Below are 20,841 nucleotides of genomic sequence, written 5' to 3' on the forward strand. Positions count from 1 at the left end.
CCTTATGCACCGTCATGCACTTCAATCAAATTGCCATGTAGAAAATAAGTGCTAAGATAGAACATGTCAAATGCTCTTTATTCAAATTAACTCAGACAACTACACAATAAGCAGCTCTTGAAAAATCAACAAAAAACTAGCATGTTTCATATTACACTGAAATCCCTGGCATTTTGTCTTGACCACATCTTTGGTGAGCTCCACATCATGCTTGACTTGTTTTTCATAACAAGGCCACGAACAAAACCAACAGTGTAACTTATACTGTAACTCCATGAATTTGTCATTGAAACATACTTTTATTAAATACAAAAACTCCATTAAGTTACAAATTTCATACATGTTTTTATTATTTTTAAAAATGTAGGCCTAGTCACTTGTTTTCTGCACTTGCACTGATCCTGTATGCATTTGAACAGCACAGTATGTTTCGCCATAACACTTTCAAACCAACAGGATTGTCCAAAGGAGAATGACACCAGAGCCATATATAGATTTTTTTTTAAAGGCTTTGAATGATGGTAACAAAATTATGTTCCGCACAACAACTGTAAACCAATGTGTGGAGTATTGAGGAGGAGCAGGGGAATATCCTAGGGTTCAGCCTGGAGGGACAGCCCCTCAGTCTCCGTCTCCATGCTGAGGTTGTCCAGCAAAGCCACAAAGGGATTGGCCAAGCCATCTTCCATGGAAGCATAGATGAGGTAGAGGAGGCAGGCCACGATGAAGAAGACCAGGATCTGGACCCACAGAGGAACCAGGCGAGGCTCCACTGCCCATCGCTGTAGGGTCATGGGACTAGCAGGGAGGTCTGGGTATTTAAACTGGACCGGTCGCCCCGCTGCACCCTTGATAGGCCTCCGACGTGTGGCACTGGAATAAAGGGGGGAATTAGCAACATCGTCGTACTCAAATACTATAGGTACATGGAATATAAGTAGACTTAGATAGGATGTAAACCAGAATTCTCTAACCCTGGTCCTAAAGAGCTGCTGGGGCTGATGCGTTTTGTTTTAGTACTGTATATGAAGGAACCAATAGATTGCAGAATAACCCAGACAGGGTACCTTTCAATTAAAATACCGGTAGCAACTGACTGCTTAACCAGGTTTGGACAAAGCCTGATGTGACTGCAGGCTTCCTTAATTTATAGTCTACTGTGTAGTGTATTTTTATGAGAGACTGGACTTACGCAATGCCAGTTGGTGTGGGTTCTGTCTCTGGGAACATCTCCATCAGAACATCTGTGACTGGCTCCTAAAGACCAGACAAACAGAAGCACATATCAGAGACTGACACACACCAAAATAGATGAGAGGAAAGAGAAGTGTCCACACCAGTGTCCGCCCTCACCACCTTAAAACAGGTCAGGTGGAATGCCCAAAATAGGTCATTAAAAGTTAGGGGAAACAGGAAAGTCAGATAGACACTTGTGGTTATTGTGCTAGCTAGACCATAAGATTAAAGTCCTCAAGTGAAAGTACAGTCAACTAATGTATCAACCTTTTCTTAGTAAAACATTAATTTAGGTATGAATGAGCACTAATTAAACCACTGGCTTGGTTATATACATGAAGACCCACCTAATTAAACTCACATACTGACAGTCAATTTATAAACAGAGTAATAGAGTGAGCAGATCTGCATGTAGACATGAAAGCACAAGTATATGAACTGTTGAAAGAGCATAAAGAAAGAATCTAAAAGACTTGGGTAAACAAGCTAATGTATGTGCCTTGATTTGCCGTTTGAAAAGGGATGTCTTAGGGGTGATGAATAGGGATCTGTTTGTCATCGTATACTTGTCCACTGTCGCCGCTTCCTGCTAAAATAGGTGAGAAACAACGCAAATTAAATGTTACATCCTCATTTCCCTCTCAGCCCTGTACACCCACAATGTTTACCACAGCCCAGTGAATCACAGAAACCCTATAACCACCAACACCAGCCTGTCACTGATAAGATTATTGAACTGTTTGTGAGTACTACTGACCCAGTAGGGCCTGGGGCAAGGTCCTTGATTACTACTCCTGTTGTTCCCTCTCTTGATTTCTGGTCCACTACTGGAGAGAGGGATCCGACTCTCAAACTGTAGTTCCAGAGGAAAAGGTAAATACAGCATATCACTCCAGTGGAGATTGATAGAATTGCATATTTTACATAGTAAATATGATCATTAAGACTAGATACCAAAACCAGTTCAAAACAAACTTCCCTCCTCCACCATCTGAGTAATGCTGAAGCTCTGAGAGAACGAAGAGGAGGAGTCAACATCACAACCGCCTCTCAGAGACACAGACTGGGGCGACAGCTGCAGGGGTTAGGACAGAACTTAAAAATAAATATACACCAACAGCTTGCTTGAGATCCCTTAGAAGATACTCTCCATAAGTGAAAGAAACCCACCAAAATCCTTGCACCATCTTTGGAGTGAGAAAAGAGTGCCCAGACTCATTCACATTTTATACTGAACAAAACTCTAAACGCAAAATGTAAAGTGTTTGTCCTATGTTTCATGAGCTAAAATTAAATATCCCAGAAATGTTCCATATGCACAAAAATCTTATTTCTCTCAAATTTTGTGCACAAATTTGTTTACTTCCCTGTTAGTGAGCATTTCTCCTTTGCCAAGATAATCCATCCACCTGACTGTTATGGCATATCAAGAAGCTGATTAAACAGCATGATCATTACACAGGTGTACCTTGTGCTGGGGACAATAAATGGCCACTCTTAAATGTGCAGTTTTGTCACACAACACAATGCCACAGATGTCTCAAGTTGAAGGAGTGTGCAATTGGCATGCTGACTGCAGGAATGTCCACCAAAGCTATTGCCAGAGAATTGAATGTTAATTTCTCTACCATAAGCCGCCTCCGTCATTTTAGAGAATTTGGCAGTACGTCCAACCGGCTTCACAACCGCAGACCACGTGTAACCACGCCAACCTAGGACCTCCACTTCCGGCTTCTTCACCTGCAGGATCGTCTGAGACCAGCCACCCGGACAACTGATGAAACGGAGGAGTTTTTCTGTCTGTAATAAAGCCCTTTTGTGGGGAAAACTCATTCTGATTGGCTGGGCCTGGCTCCCCAGTGAGTGGGCCTGGCTCCCAAGTGGGTGGGCCTATGCCCTCCTATGGCTGCTCCCCTGCCCAGGACTACTCTCTGTTTATTATCTATGCATAGTCACTTTAACTCTACCTACATGTACATATTACCTCGACTAACCGGTGCCCCTGCACATTGACTCTGTACCGGTAGCCCGTATATAGCCTCGCTATTGTTATTTTACTGCTGACGTTTAATTATATTGTTACTTTTGTTTTGTTTTTTTACTTAAGAATATTTAAGAAAAATAAGTGTTAAAGCATCATTGGTTAAGGGCTTGTAAGTATTTCACCTGTTGTATTCGGCACATGTGACAAAGAAAATTGTATTTAATTTTTATGAATTCATTTCAATTGACTGATTTCCTTATATGAACTGCAACTCAGTAAAACCGTTGAAATTGTTGCATGTTGCGTTTATATTTTTTCGTTCAGTATATATTAAATGAATTGCTAGCAGAAGGGGAGAGATCCCATGCCCATTGAAGAGGAATGTCCTTAAAAAGTAAGTCGTTATGAAAGTGTTACAGTGGGAGGACGTTAGGTGAGTGTAGTGGTATATGCCTAAATCTGTGGGCAGTCCTAGTACAGAGGATGTTCTGCTCAGCACATGCCCAGGGGTAACAGGTGAGGGGGGAAGCTGCTGCCCCCACTCTGTTGTGGCAGACAACTCAGCCACATTCCCATGATACCCTGCATTCCTCCTGGGATCGAATTCAAAGCGGCCCGGATCTCTTCGAAACAGCTGCCAGGGTGGCACCATTATCATCCCATTACACAAAAGCATTACCCTCATGAAATAATTCCATCACCCATTTTAAAACATTGAATTTGTGAATAAATAATACATAATGGTGCTGGTGGTATAATGAATAGGCAGATTTACCATTCTGGACAAAGGCATAAAACACTGATGATTGTGATATTCCGTGTTTTTATTATTCCATGAGTGCGGTACCATCTATTAAAAGTAAGGAATAACTTAGCTGAGAACCACTCCTAAAATATAACATCTTTACAGTGAGAGTTTTCATTATTAGATCCATGTCCAGAGATAACAATTACTGCCACCAGATGGCACTGCAGGCAATGTTCTCTCCTTTCATATCTTGAGGAACATGACATACTGTAACTGCAAAGGACATTTACTATTCTTAAAGAAAGGAATGAGAGGCTGAACATAGGTACTGATCTTTGCTTTGATCACAGGTCTTAAAACCAGAGTATGAATGCACTCACCCACATGTCAACGTGCAGGTTTTCCTCCATTAATGACACCGTCTCTGGGCTTCCTTGTTGTGAACCTGCAAAATCAGAGGCAGAAACCCATTAGATTAGATTGATTGCTGGTATATCAGCACAGTATGAGGGCATTTTATTTATCAACACATATACATTACCAGTCAAAAGTTGACACATCTACTCATTCAAGGGTTATTTATTTATTTTACAATATTATAGAATAATAGTGAAGACATCAAAACTATGAACTAACACATATGGAATCATGTAGGAACCAAAAAAAAAAAAAAAAGTGTTAAACAAATCAAAATATATTTTATATTCTTATATTCCTCTGCCTTGATGACAGCTTTGCACTCTTGGCGTTCTCTCAACCAACTTCATGAGGTAGTCACCTGGAATGCATTTCAATTAACAGGTGTGCCTTGTTAAAAGTTCAAATGTGGGATTTATTTCCCTTCTTAATGCGTTTGAGCCAAACAGTTGTGATAAGGTAGGGGTGGAATAAAGAAGATTTGGTAAAAGACGAAGTCCATATTATGGCAAGAACAGCTCAAATAAGCAAAGAGAAACAACAGTCCATCATTACTTTAAGACATGAAGGTCAGACAATCCTGAAAATGTCAAGTACTTTGAAAAAGTTTCTTCAAGTGCAGTTGCAAAACCCATCAAGTGCTATGATGAAACTGGCTCTCATGAGGGCCGCCACATGAATGGATGACGCAGAGTTACCTCTGCTGCAGAGGATACGTTCATTAGAGTTACCAGCCTAAGAAATTGCAGCCCAAATAAATGCCTCACAGAGATCAAGTAACAGACACATGTCAACATCAACTGTTCAGAGGAGACTGTGTGAATCAGGCCTTCATGGTCTAATTGCTGCAAAGAAACCACTACTAAAGGACACCAATAAGAAAATACTTACTTGGGCTAAAAAACACAAGCAATGGACATTAGACCGGTGGAAATCTGTCCTTTGGTTTGATGAGTCCAAATTTGAGATTTTTGGTTCCATCCGCCGTGTCTTTGTGAGACGCAGAGTAGTTGAACGGATGATCTCCGCATGGGTGGTTCCCACCGTGAAGCATGAGAAGGTGTGATGTGTGGGGGGTGCTTTGCTGGTGACACTGTCAGTGATTTATTTAGAATTCAAGGCACACTTAACCAGCATGGCTACCATAGCATTCTGCAGCGATATCCCATCTGGTTTGCGCTTAGTGGGACTATCATTTGTTTTTCAACAGGACAATGACCCAACAAACCTCCAGGCTGTGTAAGGGCTATTTGACCAAGAAGGACAGCGAAGGAGTGCCACATCAGATCACCCGACCTCAACCTAACTGAGATGGTTTGGGATGAGTTGAAGGAAACGCAGCCAGCGAGTGCTCAGCATATGTGGGAACTCCTTCAAGACAATTGGAAAAGCTGGTTGAGAGAATGCCAAGAGTGCGCAAAGCTGTCATTGAACACTTTTTTGGTTACTACATGATTCCAAATGTGTTATTTCATAGTTTATGTCTTCACTATTATTCTACAATGTAGAAAATTGTAAAAATAAGGAAACATCTTTGAATGAGTAGGTGTGTCCAAAGTACTATATATACACATAGTATGTATACATCATATATATATATACATACACAAACACTTCACCCTGATCCCAAAGTTGACATTAGAAAGTTACATCTTAATGATCATACCCGTCTCTTCCTCCCCTTCACTGTCTGAGTACTGGTCTGCATCCCCTGTGCCACCGTTCTGCCTGGGCTGGGCAGGTTTTAGTAGCCTCTGCAACTTCCTCTCATATATAGACCTAGTGGTGGCTATCACACAAATATTAGATGAGAATACATTGTATAATAATATAGATAAATAGACCGTCTGTAAACAGAGTAGCCTGGGAATAATCTCACCGACAATGGGTCCAGCTTCCACTCCATATTTGAGCAGTGTGGTCTTGAGCTTGTCATCTGTCAGTACACTGGGGTCTAACATCTCTGGATCTTTCTCCTCCTCTTCCTGTGGGGACAGGAAATTACCATGTATGATGAAAACACATTTCACAACTTTTACCATAACTGAGAACTGTCTCTTAAACTAGACAGGGTAAAACACAGTCATGTTGATCATAATGATAGAAACATACATGTATCATGTCTACTATAATGACAATTGAATGCTGAATCAAACATATATATTAATTGACAGATTAGCAGACTAGCTGACAGTACTGTAAGTTGCAAAGACGACAATCAGGTACAGCAGCAGCAGCCTTTGAAAGCATCAAGCATGTGTTCGACCAGAGAAAGCAGCTGAGAAGACATCTGAGAACACAACCCCGGGTGTCGCTAGTTACCAGAGCCAAAGTCACCATTACAGCTAACCAAATCAAATCGAATTTGTCAAATGTGCTGAAAACAACAGGTGTACACCTTACTGTGAAACGCTTACTTACAAGCCCTTATCCAACAATGCAGTTAAGAAAATATTTACTAAATAAACAGAAAAAAGTGACATAATAAAATAACAATAATGAGGCTATATACAGGGGGTACCGAGTCAATGTGAATGGGGTACAGGTTAGTCAAGGTAATATGAACATGTGGGTAAGGGTAAAGTGACTACGGATAGATAATAAACAGCAGTGTTAAAAAAAAGAAAAAGGGGGGGGGGGGGTCAATGCAAATAGTCCAGGTATCCATTTGATTAGTTGTTCAGCAGATTTATGGCTTGGGGGTAGAAGCTGTTAAGGAGCCTTTTCGACCTACACTTGACGCTCTGGTACCACTTGCCGTGCGGTAGCAGAGAGAACAGGCTATGACTTGGGTGGCTGGAGTCTGACAATTCTTTGGGGCTTCCTCTGACACGCCTAGTATAGAGGTCCTGGATGGCAGGAAGCTTGGCCCCAGTGATGTACTGGGCGGTATGATAGTGATGCACGGGTTGACTCATAACCCGCCAGTCCCCGCAGGCTGGGTTTAGGGTCATTAAATATTGTGTGGCTGTAGGGCGGGTGGGTGGCTGGCAGGTGGAATAAAGAGAAACAATACCTTTAAAAAAACAAATGTATAATTATTGTGCAATTTACATAATGTACATTGAGGTTTTTCTTTCATTATTTTAGGCTATCTGGAATTAGTGCATAACCCTAAACTTTAGGGCTTAACTGTATGCTCACCAAATTGCCTACACAGCCAATCCCCAAATGATGCTTTTGGGAATGGGCAGAAAACGTTAACATCAATCCACGGAGGCAAAAATAATAAGATAAATGCTGCGAAAGGAGAGTTGAAAATAAAGAGAAGGGAGGGCCAGACAAGTAATGTTAGGAAAAGATTTGGTGAAGTGGTAAAAGAGGATGATAGCAGTGCCAGCTATGTTATGTGACCCGATTCAGGAAACTAGGCGTATGTCACAAGTCACAACTTCACAGGAGAGCTGTTTGAATAAAAAAATTTTTAAAATGATGTGATGATTGTGAGGTGCTTTACAAATTTGACAGTCACAAGACTGGACTTCAAATAGGCCTATGGCATGTCAGGGGAACTGTAGCCTACTGTTGAAATGGGTTAAATGAAAACTGAAATCTGGACGACTAACCAGAATAACCTACTGTTAATAATACTAGTCCTGTGTGAATCCACATCCCTGTGTTTTGAGACAAAATGTCTGAGTTTTACAGGTGTTGCTCGCAGTTTGAGCAAGGAAGCAAGACATGAGTGGATAAATTGAACAAAGTGCTACGCATAGCCTATATATGAATGGCATACATGTAACAACTTTCACAGTGAATGCTTTTGTTTATATGTTTTGTGCGAATGAATTGAACATCGCCAAATGCATCAAAAACAAATGCTGTGCCTGTTTAATGCAACCCTTGCTGTTAATAGATCGCAAAGCAGCATACAACTGAGCTACACGTTTGGAACAAGTTCACTTTCTCATCCATAGCCTAAAAATGCATATCAAGTGCAAGTTAACTGTTAAACACATCTGAAGGTTGGGGGGCATTTAGGAAGTCTTCTACTGCGGATCGGTAAAGTATCCTAATGATTATGATCACACATCCTCAATTCAAATGTTATGGCGACACTATAATAAAGATGGTTTGGTATGGTTTAGAAACTTGGGAACCAAGCTCGAGTTATCAGTGCATCCTGTTATCGGCTGGACTTGTTGAAATATCTTCACACCTAGAAAAATTCTGTCAAAACGGTCGATTCCGTCAAAACGGTCAATTCTAAAAACAATAATTACAGGGGGCATATCCCGTCTGAATTGTCCTCAGGAATAAGGGATATAACGGTAATAAATACATAACCAACGTTCTCTAGTAAAAACTAGTCCTGTGCAAATTGGGCTCTAGTCTTAAGCAATAAGGCACGAGGGGGTGTGGTATATGGCCAATATACCACGGCTAAGGGCTATTCTTAGGCACGACGAGTGCCTGGACACAGCCCTTAGCCGTGATATATTGGCCATATACCACGAACCCCCGAGGTGCCTTATTGCTACTGGTTACCAACGTAATTAGAGCAGTAAAAATAACATGTTTCGTCATACCTGTGGTATACGGTCTGATATACCACGGCTGTCAGCCAATCAGCATTCAGGACTGGTAGCACACAGTTTATAATTAATAATAACTCCTGCAAAATTAAGCATTTCTTGCAGTAAAATAATACACCAAACGTCAGCAACATTTGGATTTGGGAACAGGAGTGGAGAAATATGATTGATTTCTTTCTTCATCTTGAGAGAATGCAATGCTCAGTTAGATACGATCTGTAGAGGTGCTGTCTTCATCATAAAAGCATAATAAAAGTTGATAGTATTTCAACCACATAAAATATGCATTGCTTTATTGTATTTTCATCCCAGTCCATAAACGTCTTTGCTCCGCAAAAGTTGACAGAAAACTTTACCGATGTAAACTACTATAGATTGAAGAATTCATTCTTTTGTGCAAGGGTATATTTAGTCGTCAAGGGCAACAAAAGAAAAGCTACAAGTATCTCATTATAGACAAGTTGACTAACAAATAGCCTACCAAAATGGTGTAAATTATAAGCAGAAACATATCTAAATCGGGCAAAACAAAATCCTGCACCCTCTGTCAAAAAAAAATCGTTCTGCAGTCTTTGACTGTAGCCTATAGCGCATTTTCTATATTTGCAGGTTAGGGCCTCAGATTTTCACATATAGTCGTGCGGTTCCGGATGGGTCATTAGAAATTGCGGGCCGGTGAACAAACAGCTGACCCGAGCACCACTACAGTAAGCACTTCCCTCTGTACCGCCTTACAGTCGGATGCCGAGCAGTTGCCATACCAGGCGGTGATGCAACCAGTCAGGATGCTCTCGATGGTGCATATTTCTACCACTTATCTTCTTAAAAACTGATTTGAAACCTAACCTTAACCACACTGCTAACCTTATGCCTAACCTTAATTTAAGACCAAAAAGCTAATTCTTGTTGAAAGCTCTAGTTAAGTGTGAAACCACACTGAATGATGGCATGGCATTGGTGACCCAGTTCTGGAAGACCCCCCCTTCATGGGCCCCTCCCTGCTACCTTCACCCTCCCCTACCCCCCTCTGCAGACCAGCCAGCCAGGCCGACTATATAGCTGACCTTGCAGAGATCAGGGTATTAGTTGATATGGGGTTACAACAGCTGCATGCAACCTTGTGTCCTTCCTTTACTATAGGCAGTCACCCTGGGACAGTATCAATAACATGTTTAACTTAGTTTACCAGAAGATCTGACCCCATAGACATAGTAAACACTGCATGCTAAAATGTTAGTATGGTATAAAGTACAGTAAAGTATAGTATTAGTTTATAGTTGACTACCTCTGCTAAGCTAAAACCATTTGAACGTTCCCTGGTGAGCAAATGACTGAATAAGGGAGGGACACATAATATTATACAACGGGTGGGTCTAATCCTGGATGCTGATAAAACCGAATAAATTACTTATGATCAGAGTTTATATGAGATCGATTCCTATTCCCAAATAGATTAGGACTGGGTATAGAAAGCTAAATTGATCTAGATCAGAACACATATGTTGCTTTGATCCAGTATACTTTATAAAGCGTTTCACTCGAGCTACTTGATACAAAATAATTAGCTAGCCATCCGATTGACATGATATCTCTACTTACAAAGTCCTGACTGTCCTGTACTTCCACAACATCGTCATCTTCCTCATCACTAGAGAAATCTGCAGCACTTTTCTGAACGATATGTTTCAAATATAGTTCCACATAAACTTGCTTCTTGCTCTCCACCGCAGGCAGGGTGACGTTGTGGGCTATTAACTCCGACTTCAGTCTCGGCTTGGAGAACTGAGCGGGGTCTTCTACAAACACGGGCATGTCACGCGGGGCCGACCAATACACCAAAGCAAGCAATATGCCAACTTGTTTAGCAAGCTAGCTATTCAAGTAAAGAGACGGTCCAATGCCAATGAACCAGCAATCGTTGCTAGCTAGCTACGGCGTCACTCAGCCGGAGAAACAGGTGCTGCCTGGTAGAGGGCAGAGGGCACGAGTTACTTGATTCGCCAGGCAACACAGTCAAGCAAGCAGCTGCAACTGTAGGAGCTACAGTAAGTTAGCTAACTAAGCTAATTGAATCAGACTAATCATGATTCCTTAGCTACGTCAGTGGCATTTCACTTTAATAGTATTAACTGACATTAGTTGTTGATACCGTTTTTATGCATTATTTAGCCCTCATACCCTTTAAAAAAGTTACCTTTGTTTGGCTGGTACTGCAGTGCAGGCACGGTTCGGTTGTCGGCTGTTTTTCTGATTTGGCGCCAAATGACTTTTGTGTCGCGTCTTGATTAAATGCTTTTTCAAATCACACTTTGACTAAATACTTTTCTACATTTACATGTGAGGCTGGCTGGGGCATCATTTGGGGAAGCAACAGGTAGATTTTTCTACTTTACCAGGTTTGTCATATATATATATATATATATATATATATATATATATACAGTTAAAGTCGGAAGTTTACCTACACTTTAGTCAAATACATTTAAACTCAGTTTCACCATTTCTGACATTTAATTTTAGTAAAAATTCCCTGTTTTAGGTCAGTTAGGATCACCACTTTATTTTCAGAATGTGAAATGTAAGAATAATAGAGAGAATTAATTATTTCAGCATTTATTTCTTTCATCACATTCCCAGTGGGTCAGAAGTTTACATACACTCAGTATTTGGTAGCATTGCCTTTAAATTGTTGAACTTGGGCCAAACGTTTCGGGTAGCCTTCCATAAGCTTCCCACAATAAGTTGGGTGAATTTTGGCCCATTCCTCCTGACAGAGCTGGTGTAACCGAGTCAGGTTTTTAGGCCTCCTTGCTCGCACAGGCTTTTTCAGTTCTGCCCACAAATTTTCTATGGGTTGAGGTCAAGGCTTTGTGATGGCCACTCCAATACCTTGACTTTGTTGTCCTTAAGCTATTTTGCCACAACTTTGAAAGTATGCTTGAGGTCATTGTCCATTTGGAAGATCCATTTGCGACCAAGCTTAACCTTCCTGACTGATGTCTTGAGATGTTGCTTCAATATATCCACATAATTGTCCTTCCTCATGATGCCATCTATTTTGTGAAGTGCACCACTCCCTCCTGCAGCAATACACCCCCACAACATGATGCTGCCACTCCCGTGCTTCACGGTTGGGATGGTGTTCTTCGGCTTGCAAGCCTCCACCCTTTATCCTCCAAACATAACAATGGTCATTAAGGCCAAACAGTTCTATTTTTGTTTCATCAGACCAGAGAACATTTCTCCAAAAAAGTACGATCTTTGTCCCCATGTGCAGTTGCAAACCTCTGGCTTTTTTATGGCAGCCTTTCAGGTTATGTCAATATAGGACTCGTTTTACTGTGGATATAGATGCTTTTGTACCTGTTTCCTCCAGCATCTTCACAAGGTCCTTTGCTGTTTGTTGTTCTGGGATTGATTTGCACTTTTCGCACCAAGGTACGTTCATCTCTAGGAGACAGAATGCATCTCCTTCCTGAGCGGTATGATGGCTGCGTGGTCCCATGGTATTTATACATGCGTACTATTGTTTGTACAGATGAACGTGGTACCTTCAGGCATTTGGAAATTGCTCACAAGGATGAACCAGACTTGTGGAGGTCTACAATTTTTTTCTGAGGTTTTGGCTGATTTCTTTTGATTTTCCCATGATGTCAAGCAAAGAGGCACTGAGTTTAAAGGTAGGCCTTGAAATACATCCACAGGTACACCTCCAATTGACTCGAATTATGTCAATTAACCCATCAGAAGCTTCTAAAGCCATGACATAATTTTGGGGAATTTTCAAAGCTGTTTGAAGGCACAGTCAACTTAGTGTATGTAAACTTCTGACCCACTGGAATTGTGATACAGTGAATTATAAGTGAAATAATCTGTTTGTAAACAATTGTTGGAAAAATGACTTGTGTCATGCACAAAGTAGATGTCCTAACCAACTTGCCAAAACTATAGTTTGTTAACAAGAAATTTGTGGAGTGGTTGAAAAAAGAGTTTTAATGACTCCAACCTAAGTGTATGTAAACTTCCAACTTCAACTGTATGTGTGTATATATATATGTGTGTGTATAATATATATATATATATATATATATGTATTTGTATGTGTGTTTGTGTGTGTATATATATATGTGTGTGTGTGTGTGTGTGTATGTATATACATACATACATATATATATACATATATATATATATATATACGTATATATATATATATATATATATATATATATATATATATATATATACGTATATACGCTATATATACGTATATATATACGTATATATATATATATATATATATATATATATATATATATATATATATACGTATATATATACATATATATATACATATATATAGTGTGTGTGTATATATGTGTGTGTGTGTGTGTGTGTGTGTGTATGTATATCTATGTGTATGTGTGTATATATATGTGTGTGTGTGTGTATGTATATATTTGTGTATATATATATATATATATATATATATATATATATATATATATATATATATATATATATATACTCACACATTATATATATATGTTGTAGATGTTTCATTGTCAGGATAATCCTAAACATGCCCATACAGTACCTATGAGGAGGTCCACAGGTGATGTAACCTACCTCTGGTCCAGTCGTTTTCCATATCCTCCGGACCCTCCATAGTTATCCATTTTTCCTGCCATCTTCTGTCATTTAGGCTGGCATAAAGAATGCAAGACATTGGAAGAATGTGGAAGCTTGAGCATACAGTCATGCTTGCAGAAGAAAAGAGAGGATGCTTACTGGTTTACCGGCTTCGAAAGGTAGGCCTAAGCTATGCCCTATAGTATAGGACTTGAGTAACAAATATCCTGTTACCAGTTTGCCTACCTGTATGTAGGCTATGTGTCTGGGTTTGGTTTGTTTCCCATGAAGTCAAAGTGGTGGGCTTGGGTCCTCGTTTTGTTACAATTGTCTTACATTATTACACCCAGTGACTACAGCAGCCATTCCCATCTTCCTGGCAGTTTTCTCAGAGACAGGTTTTATTTACTCCTTGAAAAGGTGGATGATGTGAGTATAACAGCTGTTTAAAAAGGATACACATGCCAAACAAGGTGACTGAGGCAGACTTACTGACATGTGGACATAGTCAGTGATAGTGTACAAACCTCATTGCATTTGCTCCAGGCAGGGAGGAATGCCAGGTTTTTAAACAGTGCTCTAGGCATCTAGGCAGATGTAGATAGGGGACTGAGCAGCTGGAGGGAGGATAAGGATCTGACAGGATACTACATCCTATCTCCAACACAAAGCATAGAAGGTGTTTCTGCTTTAGGCTATCACTAAATGATGGACAGCTGATTTGATACATTTTCTGACAAAAAATATTATTTGTCTATTTAAAATGTTATATGAAGATCCTATTGTTGATTTGGAGACCAGATTTTGTGATATCGATGGTTATTTTTTATTTTATTTAACCTTTATTTAACTAGGCAAGTCAGTTAAGAACAAATTCTTATTTTACAATGATGGCCTACCCCCGGCCAAACCCTCCACTCATCCGGACAACGCTGGGCCAATTGTGTGCCGCCCTATGAATCAATAAATAATAGATGTACAATAATTAAAGAGGCTATGACTATATGCAAGTGATAGAGGCAAAATTATATTCCTTCCTCATGGTCTATGTTTAGAATACAGTCGGTACCCTGGTTGCGTTTCCACTCTGTACACAATGGCTTTAAACCCTACATGACATACCAGAGAGAAATCACATAGGAATAGAAAGCCATAGAACACAGGCGTGACTAAATGATCAGGGAAAAACAACAAACTTCTGAATAGTCCCATTGTGCTTCTTTTGTTTATTAGCCTCCAAAATGTTATGCAGCAATATGTCGAGACAGATTATTTTAATATCAAAAACTGGAAAAAGAGTAATTATAACAAGGGCAGGTTGCAGGTTGCACTGGTCAGGATTTAAAACTCATATCCCTTTCAATAATTGACCAAAGAAACTGTACTGTTAGTATTCAAGGCCTCGGAGGAAATAAATTATAGTATCTCATTATTCTTTTATTTTTCCAACTGATTCCTCGGTGAATGAACAAGACTTGTGTTTTTGGCGGAGGAAACTCAAATATTAGGCTATATGTACAGTGATCCCTATTCAACGCATCATTCAAAAATATCTATCTGCAAGCCATTTAATACCCAATTACAGAAATACTCTTTCCAAATCTTTCAATCAATGTCTAAAGGGAAAAGGTAAAGCGTTAATCAAAAGGGTGCTTGTGGTTTTAAAGGGAAGCAGTGAATACAAGACAGATTACGTAAACAGTCATTTCTATTCAGTGGCAGGCCTATTCTTGACTTTTGGAACCACAGACAAAGGATTGGAGAATGACCTCAGCATTGATTCATTCATGACTGAGACACAGAGAACTAAGCAGTTTTGGGTAATTAACAAAATCTTTGTGCAAACAGAGGCAATATTTGGGATTGGGAACTGGACGATAAGCTTTAGTTGCATGGACAGAACAGTCTGCCCATTTACGATATGCTATTTTTAGAGACTCAGCCTTGTTCAATCAAAACTGGTAGCCTAACAGTGTTTCCAGGATAAGTCCAAAACACACAACTCTCACACCTCAAGAATATTTTTTAATAAAAAACAATGCAATAGAAAGGATTTTTCTTCTGTTGCAAACCAATTCCCTATACAGCATACCCAAAGCTATAGAGAAAGACATCCAAACACGTTATTTAACAAAGGGGCCAACTGTACCTACCATTAGTGCAATGTCTTCTGTGCAGCCCTTCTGACTGAAATACATAAATCACTGTTAAAGGTCCAATGCAGCCATTTTTTATCTTAATATCAAATAATTTCTGGGTAACAATTAAGTACCTTACTGTGATTGTTTTTGTTTAAAATGTTCAGAAAGTTTAAAAAAAATGTGCTTCTTAGTAAAGAGCAATTTCTCAACCAAGAATTTTGCTAGGACTCTCTGGGAGTGGTCTGGTGGGGAGGGGGAAACTGAACACTAGCTGTTTTTGACAGAGAGGTTTGGAACTCTGTTTCTTATTGGTCTATGAACTAATTCACCGCCTGCTGATGTCACCAGGAAGGCCACAAGAACAGGTGGAAATTCAGGCTCTATTTTCTAAATGTCCTTACACTAAAATGGCATTATCATCATTTTCACAATTTCATAGTGTGGAAATATATATAAAACACAGGGAAATCATGTTTTTGACTACATTGGGCCTTTAACTCAATCACTGTTAACTCTCCCCTTCTCTTTATTGGTCTGTACCAGTCAGACACTTCCCCTGTTCACTTTATTCAGGTCATTCAAGCTGGCCATCTCTGCTGAGGAAAAAGTACAAACATAAAATGCCTGGATGCTGTAGTCTAGCTCAGGGAAGAAAATGGGGAACTGAGGAGGACAGAGGCAGTATTTGTTGAAATTGTATCGAGAGCAAAGCTGAGGTATTTGAGGCACAGGGGGGCCAGGTATTTGTCAGTCAGTGTTCAGGGTTTCTGGTGCTTTCTGTGTCTCCAACTCAAACAACAAAAGCCCCATTGAGGCAAGCTTTTTTTTCCTCTGAACTCGAGCACAAAGCTTCCTGTACGGCTGTGACTGTCCACTGCAGAACAGGGCTTCTGCTCTGCAGTGGACAGTTATTCAGACAAAACACAAAGAGGGTAGGACGATTATAGACTGCCAACCAATTTTGTTCTTAAACCTGCACTTTGTCCATGTGGGGTTTGTAGACTGAGTATATTAAAACATTAAGAACACCTGCTCTTTCCATGACATAAACTGACCAGGTGAATCCAGGTGAAAACTATGATCCCGTATTGATGTCACTGGTAAATCCACTTCAATCCTTGTAGATAAAGGGGAGGAGACAGGTTAAAGAAGGATTTTTAAGCCTTTAGACAATTGAGACATGAATTGTGTATATGTGCCATTCAGAGGGTGAATGGACAAGACAAAAGGTTGAAGTGCCTTTGAACGGGGTATGGTATTAGGTGCCAGGCGCACCGGTTTGTGTCAAGAACTGCAATGCTGCTGGGTTTTTCATTTTCAGTTTCAATTTCCTGTATGTATCAAGAATGGTCCACCACCCAAAGGACATCCAGCCAACTTGACACAACTGTGGGAAGCATTGGAGTCAACATGGGGCCAGCATCCCTGTGGAACGCTTTCGACACCTTGTAGAGTCCATGCCCTGACAAATTGAGGCTGTTTTGAGGATAAAAGGAGGTGCAACTTAATATTAGGAAGGTGTTCCTAATGTTTGGTACACTCAGTGTATATGGCTGTATTATAGGTGCAAAAGAGCCAGGCCATCTTCAGACCGAAAGTGTTCAGAGGACAGGTCAAAATACAATAGAACTAAGGCTACAGTACATTCAGAGCTTGATTTGCACTGTCCTTTGTACCTGGAATTAATGCTTTAGATATGAAGGCTCTACAGTACCTAAAATATATGACAATGTTCTAGTAACTTACTGTACCATCTTGCCTGCCATTGTACTATTGTCCCATCTCATTATTATTCTGTTCTAATAGTCTCCCAGCCAGCCAGGGTGATCATTCATTTGTCCGGCAGACATTAGATGGCTATTATTGGTGAGAATATTCCCTGCTCACTTTTTTGGAAGGCAGTGAGCTCTCACACCCCTAATAAGTCTCCTTTCCCCAGACACCCAATTCAAACCCTGGGTTGACAGCCCCTCTGGCCCCCTCCCTCCTTCAGATCCCATAACGCCAGGGAGCCTACTGATGCATGTCCAGGCATAAATTAGCAAGGCCTCTGCTCTGCTCTGCTGTGAGTCAGACACTGGCCAGACGATAAGGTGAATCTCAGGGAAGCACAGCCAGGAGGATTAGCACTAATCCCAAACATCCTACAACGTTTCATCTCCACTGGGAGCCAATTGAAGTCATTGTCACACTGTCAGACACACCAGAAGTGTATGTCAGTGTGCATGTAATATATGTCTGTGTGGAATGTAATCACACATACTGTGGAGTAATGGACAAAACAAAATGAAGATAAAAAGAGATTCTAAGTGCAGAGGTTCTGGGTTGCCCTTCACTATTACAGTGCAGGATACGATACATTCCATTATTTGCAGTTGTGTTTTAAACTCCATCTCACAGAGGTATTTGCTTGTTTCCCTAATACACAGGAATAAGGGACAGCAATCAAATGTCTAGCGAGTCACATTGCAACCCACTATTCATTCAATACACATGCACCTACTACTGTCAGACTACACAGTCACTATCACAGACCAAACACTGAATTCTGTAAGAAGAAGAACAACAGTAAGATCTTCTTATTTGAAGCTGCCTTTTTCTTACAACCAGATAACAATTACCAAAACATGGACAAGTAGCTTTCACACACTAGCCCTAAGCCCACAGTTTACTGATGGGCAGATTTATTCGATGTAATAAATCTTTCACTTACCTCCATTTCCTCATCTTCTGGCTGTGTCCTCGCTGGAGCGAGTAGGCTATGGCATCCCCACAGCCTGATACTGTAGAGAGACAATGGGTAGTGGGGGGGAGGAGTTAATGTGTAAGCAGGAGGCGAGAGAGGAGTGGAGAGACCGAGGGAGTAAAGCAGAATGAAAATTGAAAGAGAGAGAGAGACCTTTGGAGGATCAATTGCTGACAATACTCACAAATTCACAAATCTGACGAAATGCTGCTGGAATGGCAATTTTAGAAACCCCAGTTGCCATGATGGAGAATAATCAAGCAAAAATTCCTCTTCTCGTGGGGAAATGAAAGGGGAAAAACACAAGGACTGGGAGAGAGAATGTGTCCTGGCTTTTAACAAGTCCTTATTTTAGGGGGTTTCTTTGAATGAGAGTTCTTAAGATTCCGAGTTGGCAGTGTGCCCATGTGTGTTGGATGGAGAGCATAAAAGAGAGGGTTGAGGTAGGGGGTGTCTATTGTGTCCCCTTCCTTTCAACCATAGCACTCCAGTTGATCCTTGCAGGCAGTGGGCGGCTGCTGATTATTCTCAAAGAATCTTATTTATCAACCTCCAGATTGGAAAGTTTTGTACATTTTGTTTAATCTGTTAGATTATAACTGCCGAAATTGAGATGAACTTCGACATCTTCTCCCAGCACAGAAAATTAGTGGATTTACAGGGAAGAAAAGAGCAGGCAATCCAAACATGTCAGAGAAGCACTGGGACTCAAATCAATGCAGGAAAATCCTCATTCCTCAAAGAGCTTTTTCACTATTCTTTGTTCAGGCCTTCTTTCTTCCTTCTTTGTCCTCTTAAACAGTCCATCACTGGCAGAGGAAGAATGCAGTGTGCAGGGATGAAGCCAGCAGGTGCTGTGCCCCTCTCTGAGCCACATTCACATTCTCGCTCTCAGCTTTCTCCTCCCTCCTTCCATCCGCTTCCCCTGTTAACACATTCCCCTTTGAGAAAGCGGGGTGAAGGGAAGGGGGGAGAATATGAGCTACTGTATACGTAAGTAGAAGGGGAGAGAAATAAAGGGCAAGAAACCAGAGGGAAGAAGAAATGTGTGTGAATTGTTGAAGATTTAATTAGTAAAAAGGTTTAGGTCACGATGTCCCATGAGGCTCAGTTGGTAGAGCATGGCGCTTGCAATGCCAGGGTTGTGGGTTCGACGTCCACATTGCGACTAGTAAGAAAAAAAAATGAACATGGATGCACTCGCTCTGGGTAAGGGTGTCTGCTAAATAACTAACATGTAAAATGTCACGACATCTTGATCAGCTCTGTAATACAAGACTGATGAGGAAAAGGAGAAGAGAGTGTGTTCGAGAATGGTTAGATGGTGGGGAGAAATGAATCTGCATCCCTCCTCTTCTCCCCGGCTCCCTGTACATTCAGATCACAGCTTGTACCGCATCAGTGCTTCAAGAAAAGCCCAGTTTCACTGTCTCCCTTGCCGCTGCCAGCCCCAGACCCAACTCTATTCTGTCTCTCCTTCTCCCTTTCCATCAAATAGACACACAGGCTTAGTTCATTACTATTCACCAGGTCTCACTAAGACACGCTTCACTGCCCCACTCACTACCACTGGGTGCAGGGGAGGGGAGGGGAGGAGGGAAGGTAGAGACATAGATAAATCTTACAATGAAGGAGAATAAATCACAACAGACTATCCAGATGTGTGTAAACTTACTAGACTGTTATGTGCTATGCATCATCTGGTGGTTTGTTTTTCTGTTGTGTGACAGCATATATCAAGGTAAACAACAAGGCTAGTTTTATTCTAATCCGCACCACCCCTAATATCCCTGAGTCTGGCAACAAATGCAGTGAACTAATGGAGCTTTCTGCTGTTTAGATTGAATCTCCATTACTAACGCACAATACAGATGTATACAGTTCATTCAGAAAGTATTCAGACCCCTTCTCCTTTTCCACATTTTGTTACGATACAGCCTCACTCTATTATTGATTAAACAAAACATTTTTCCTCATCAATTTACACACAATACCCCAGAATGTCAAAGTGAAAACAGGTTTTTAGAAATTTTAGCAAATTTATTGAAAATAAAAAACAGATGACTTATGTAAATAAGGTTTCAGACCCTTTGTTGAGCTCAGGTGCATCCTGTTTCCATTGATCATCCTTGAGATGTTTCTACAACTTGATTGGAGTCCACCTGTGGTAAATTCAATTGATTGGACATGATTTGGAAAGGCACACACCTGTCTATATAAGGTCCCACGGTTGACAGTGCATGTCAGAGCAAAAAAGACATGAGGTCGAAGGAATTGTCCGTAGAGCTCCGAGACAGGATTGTGTTGAGGCAAAGATCTGGGGAAGGGTACCAAAATATTTCTGCAGCATTGGAAGGTCCCCAAGAACACAGTGACCTCCATCGTTCTTAAATGGAAGAAGTATG

General features: G+C 40.7%; 1 protein-coding gene across 8 annotated transcripts; it reads right to left on the minus strand.

Annotated features, from left to right (window-relative positions):
- Positions 1-59: 59 nt before the first annotated feature.
- lemd1 (LEM domain containing 1) lies at positions 60-18,655 on the minus strand. Of its 8 annotated transcripts, none has more exons than XM_014146529.2 (9): positions 11,115-11,218; positions 10,520-10,884; positions 6,265-6,370; positions 6,052-6,174; positions 4,349-4,413; positions 1,994-2,089; positions 1,736-1,822; positions 1,193-1,257; positions 60-873 (listed from the first exon to the last, which is right to left on the minus strand). In XM_014146529.2, the coding sequence occupies exons 2-9, from the start codon at positions 10,730-10,732 to the stop codon at positions 594-596; spliced, it is 1,035 nt and encodes a 344-aa protein (XP_014002004.1). In that variant the 5' UTR covers positions 10,733-10,884; positions 11,115-11,218; the 3' UTR covers positions 60-593. The 8 variants fall into 8 exon arrangements, with proteins under 8 accessions (XP_014002004.1, XP_014002003.1, XP_014002009.1 ...); XM_014146528.2 differs by having other exon boundaries at positions 1,736-1,825; XM_014146534.2 differs by lacking the exons at positions 10,520-10,884; positions 11,115-11,218 and adding an exon at positions 18,404-18,655 and having other exon boundaries at positions 1,736-1,825.
- Between the last annotated feature and the right edge of the window lie 2,186 nt (positions 18,656-20,841).

This window comes from Salmo salar, chromosome ssa15 (genome assembly GCF_905237065.1).
Source record: "Salmo salar chromosome ssa15, Ssal_v3.1, whole genome shotgun sequence".
Taxonomy (NCBI): Eukaryota; Metazoa; Chordata; class Actinopteri; order Salmoniformes; family Salmonidae; genus Salmo; species Salmo salar.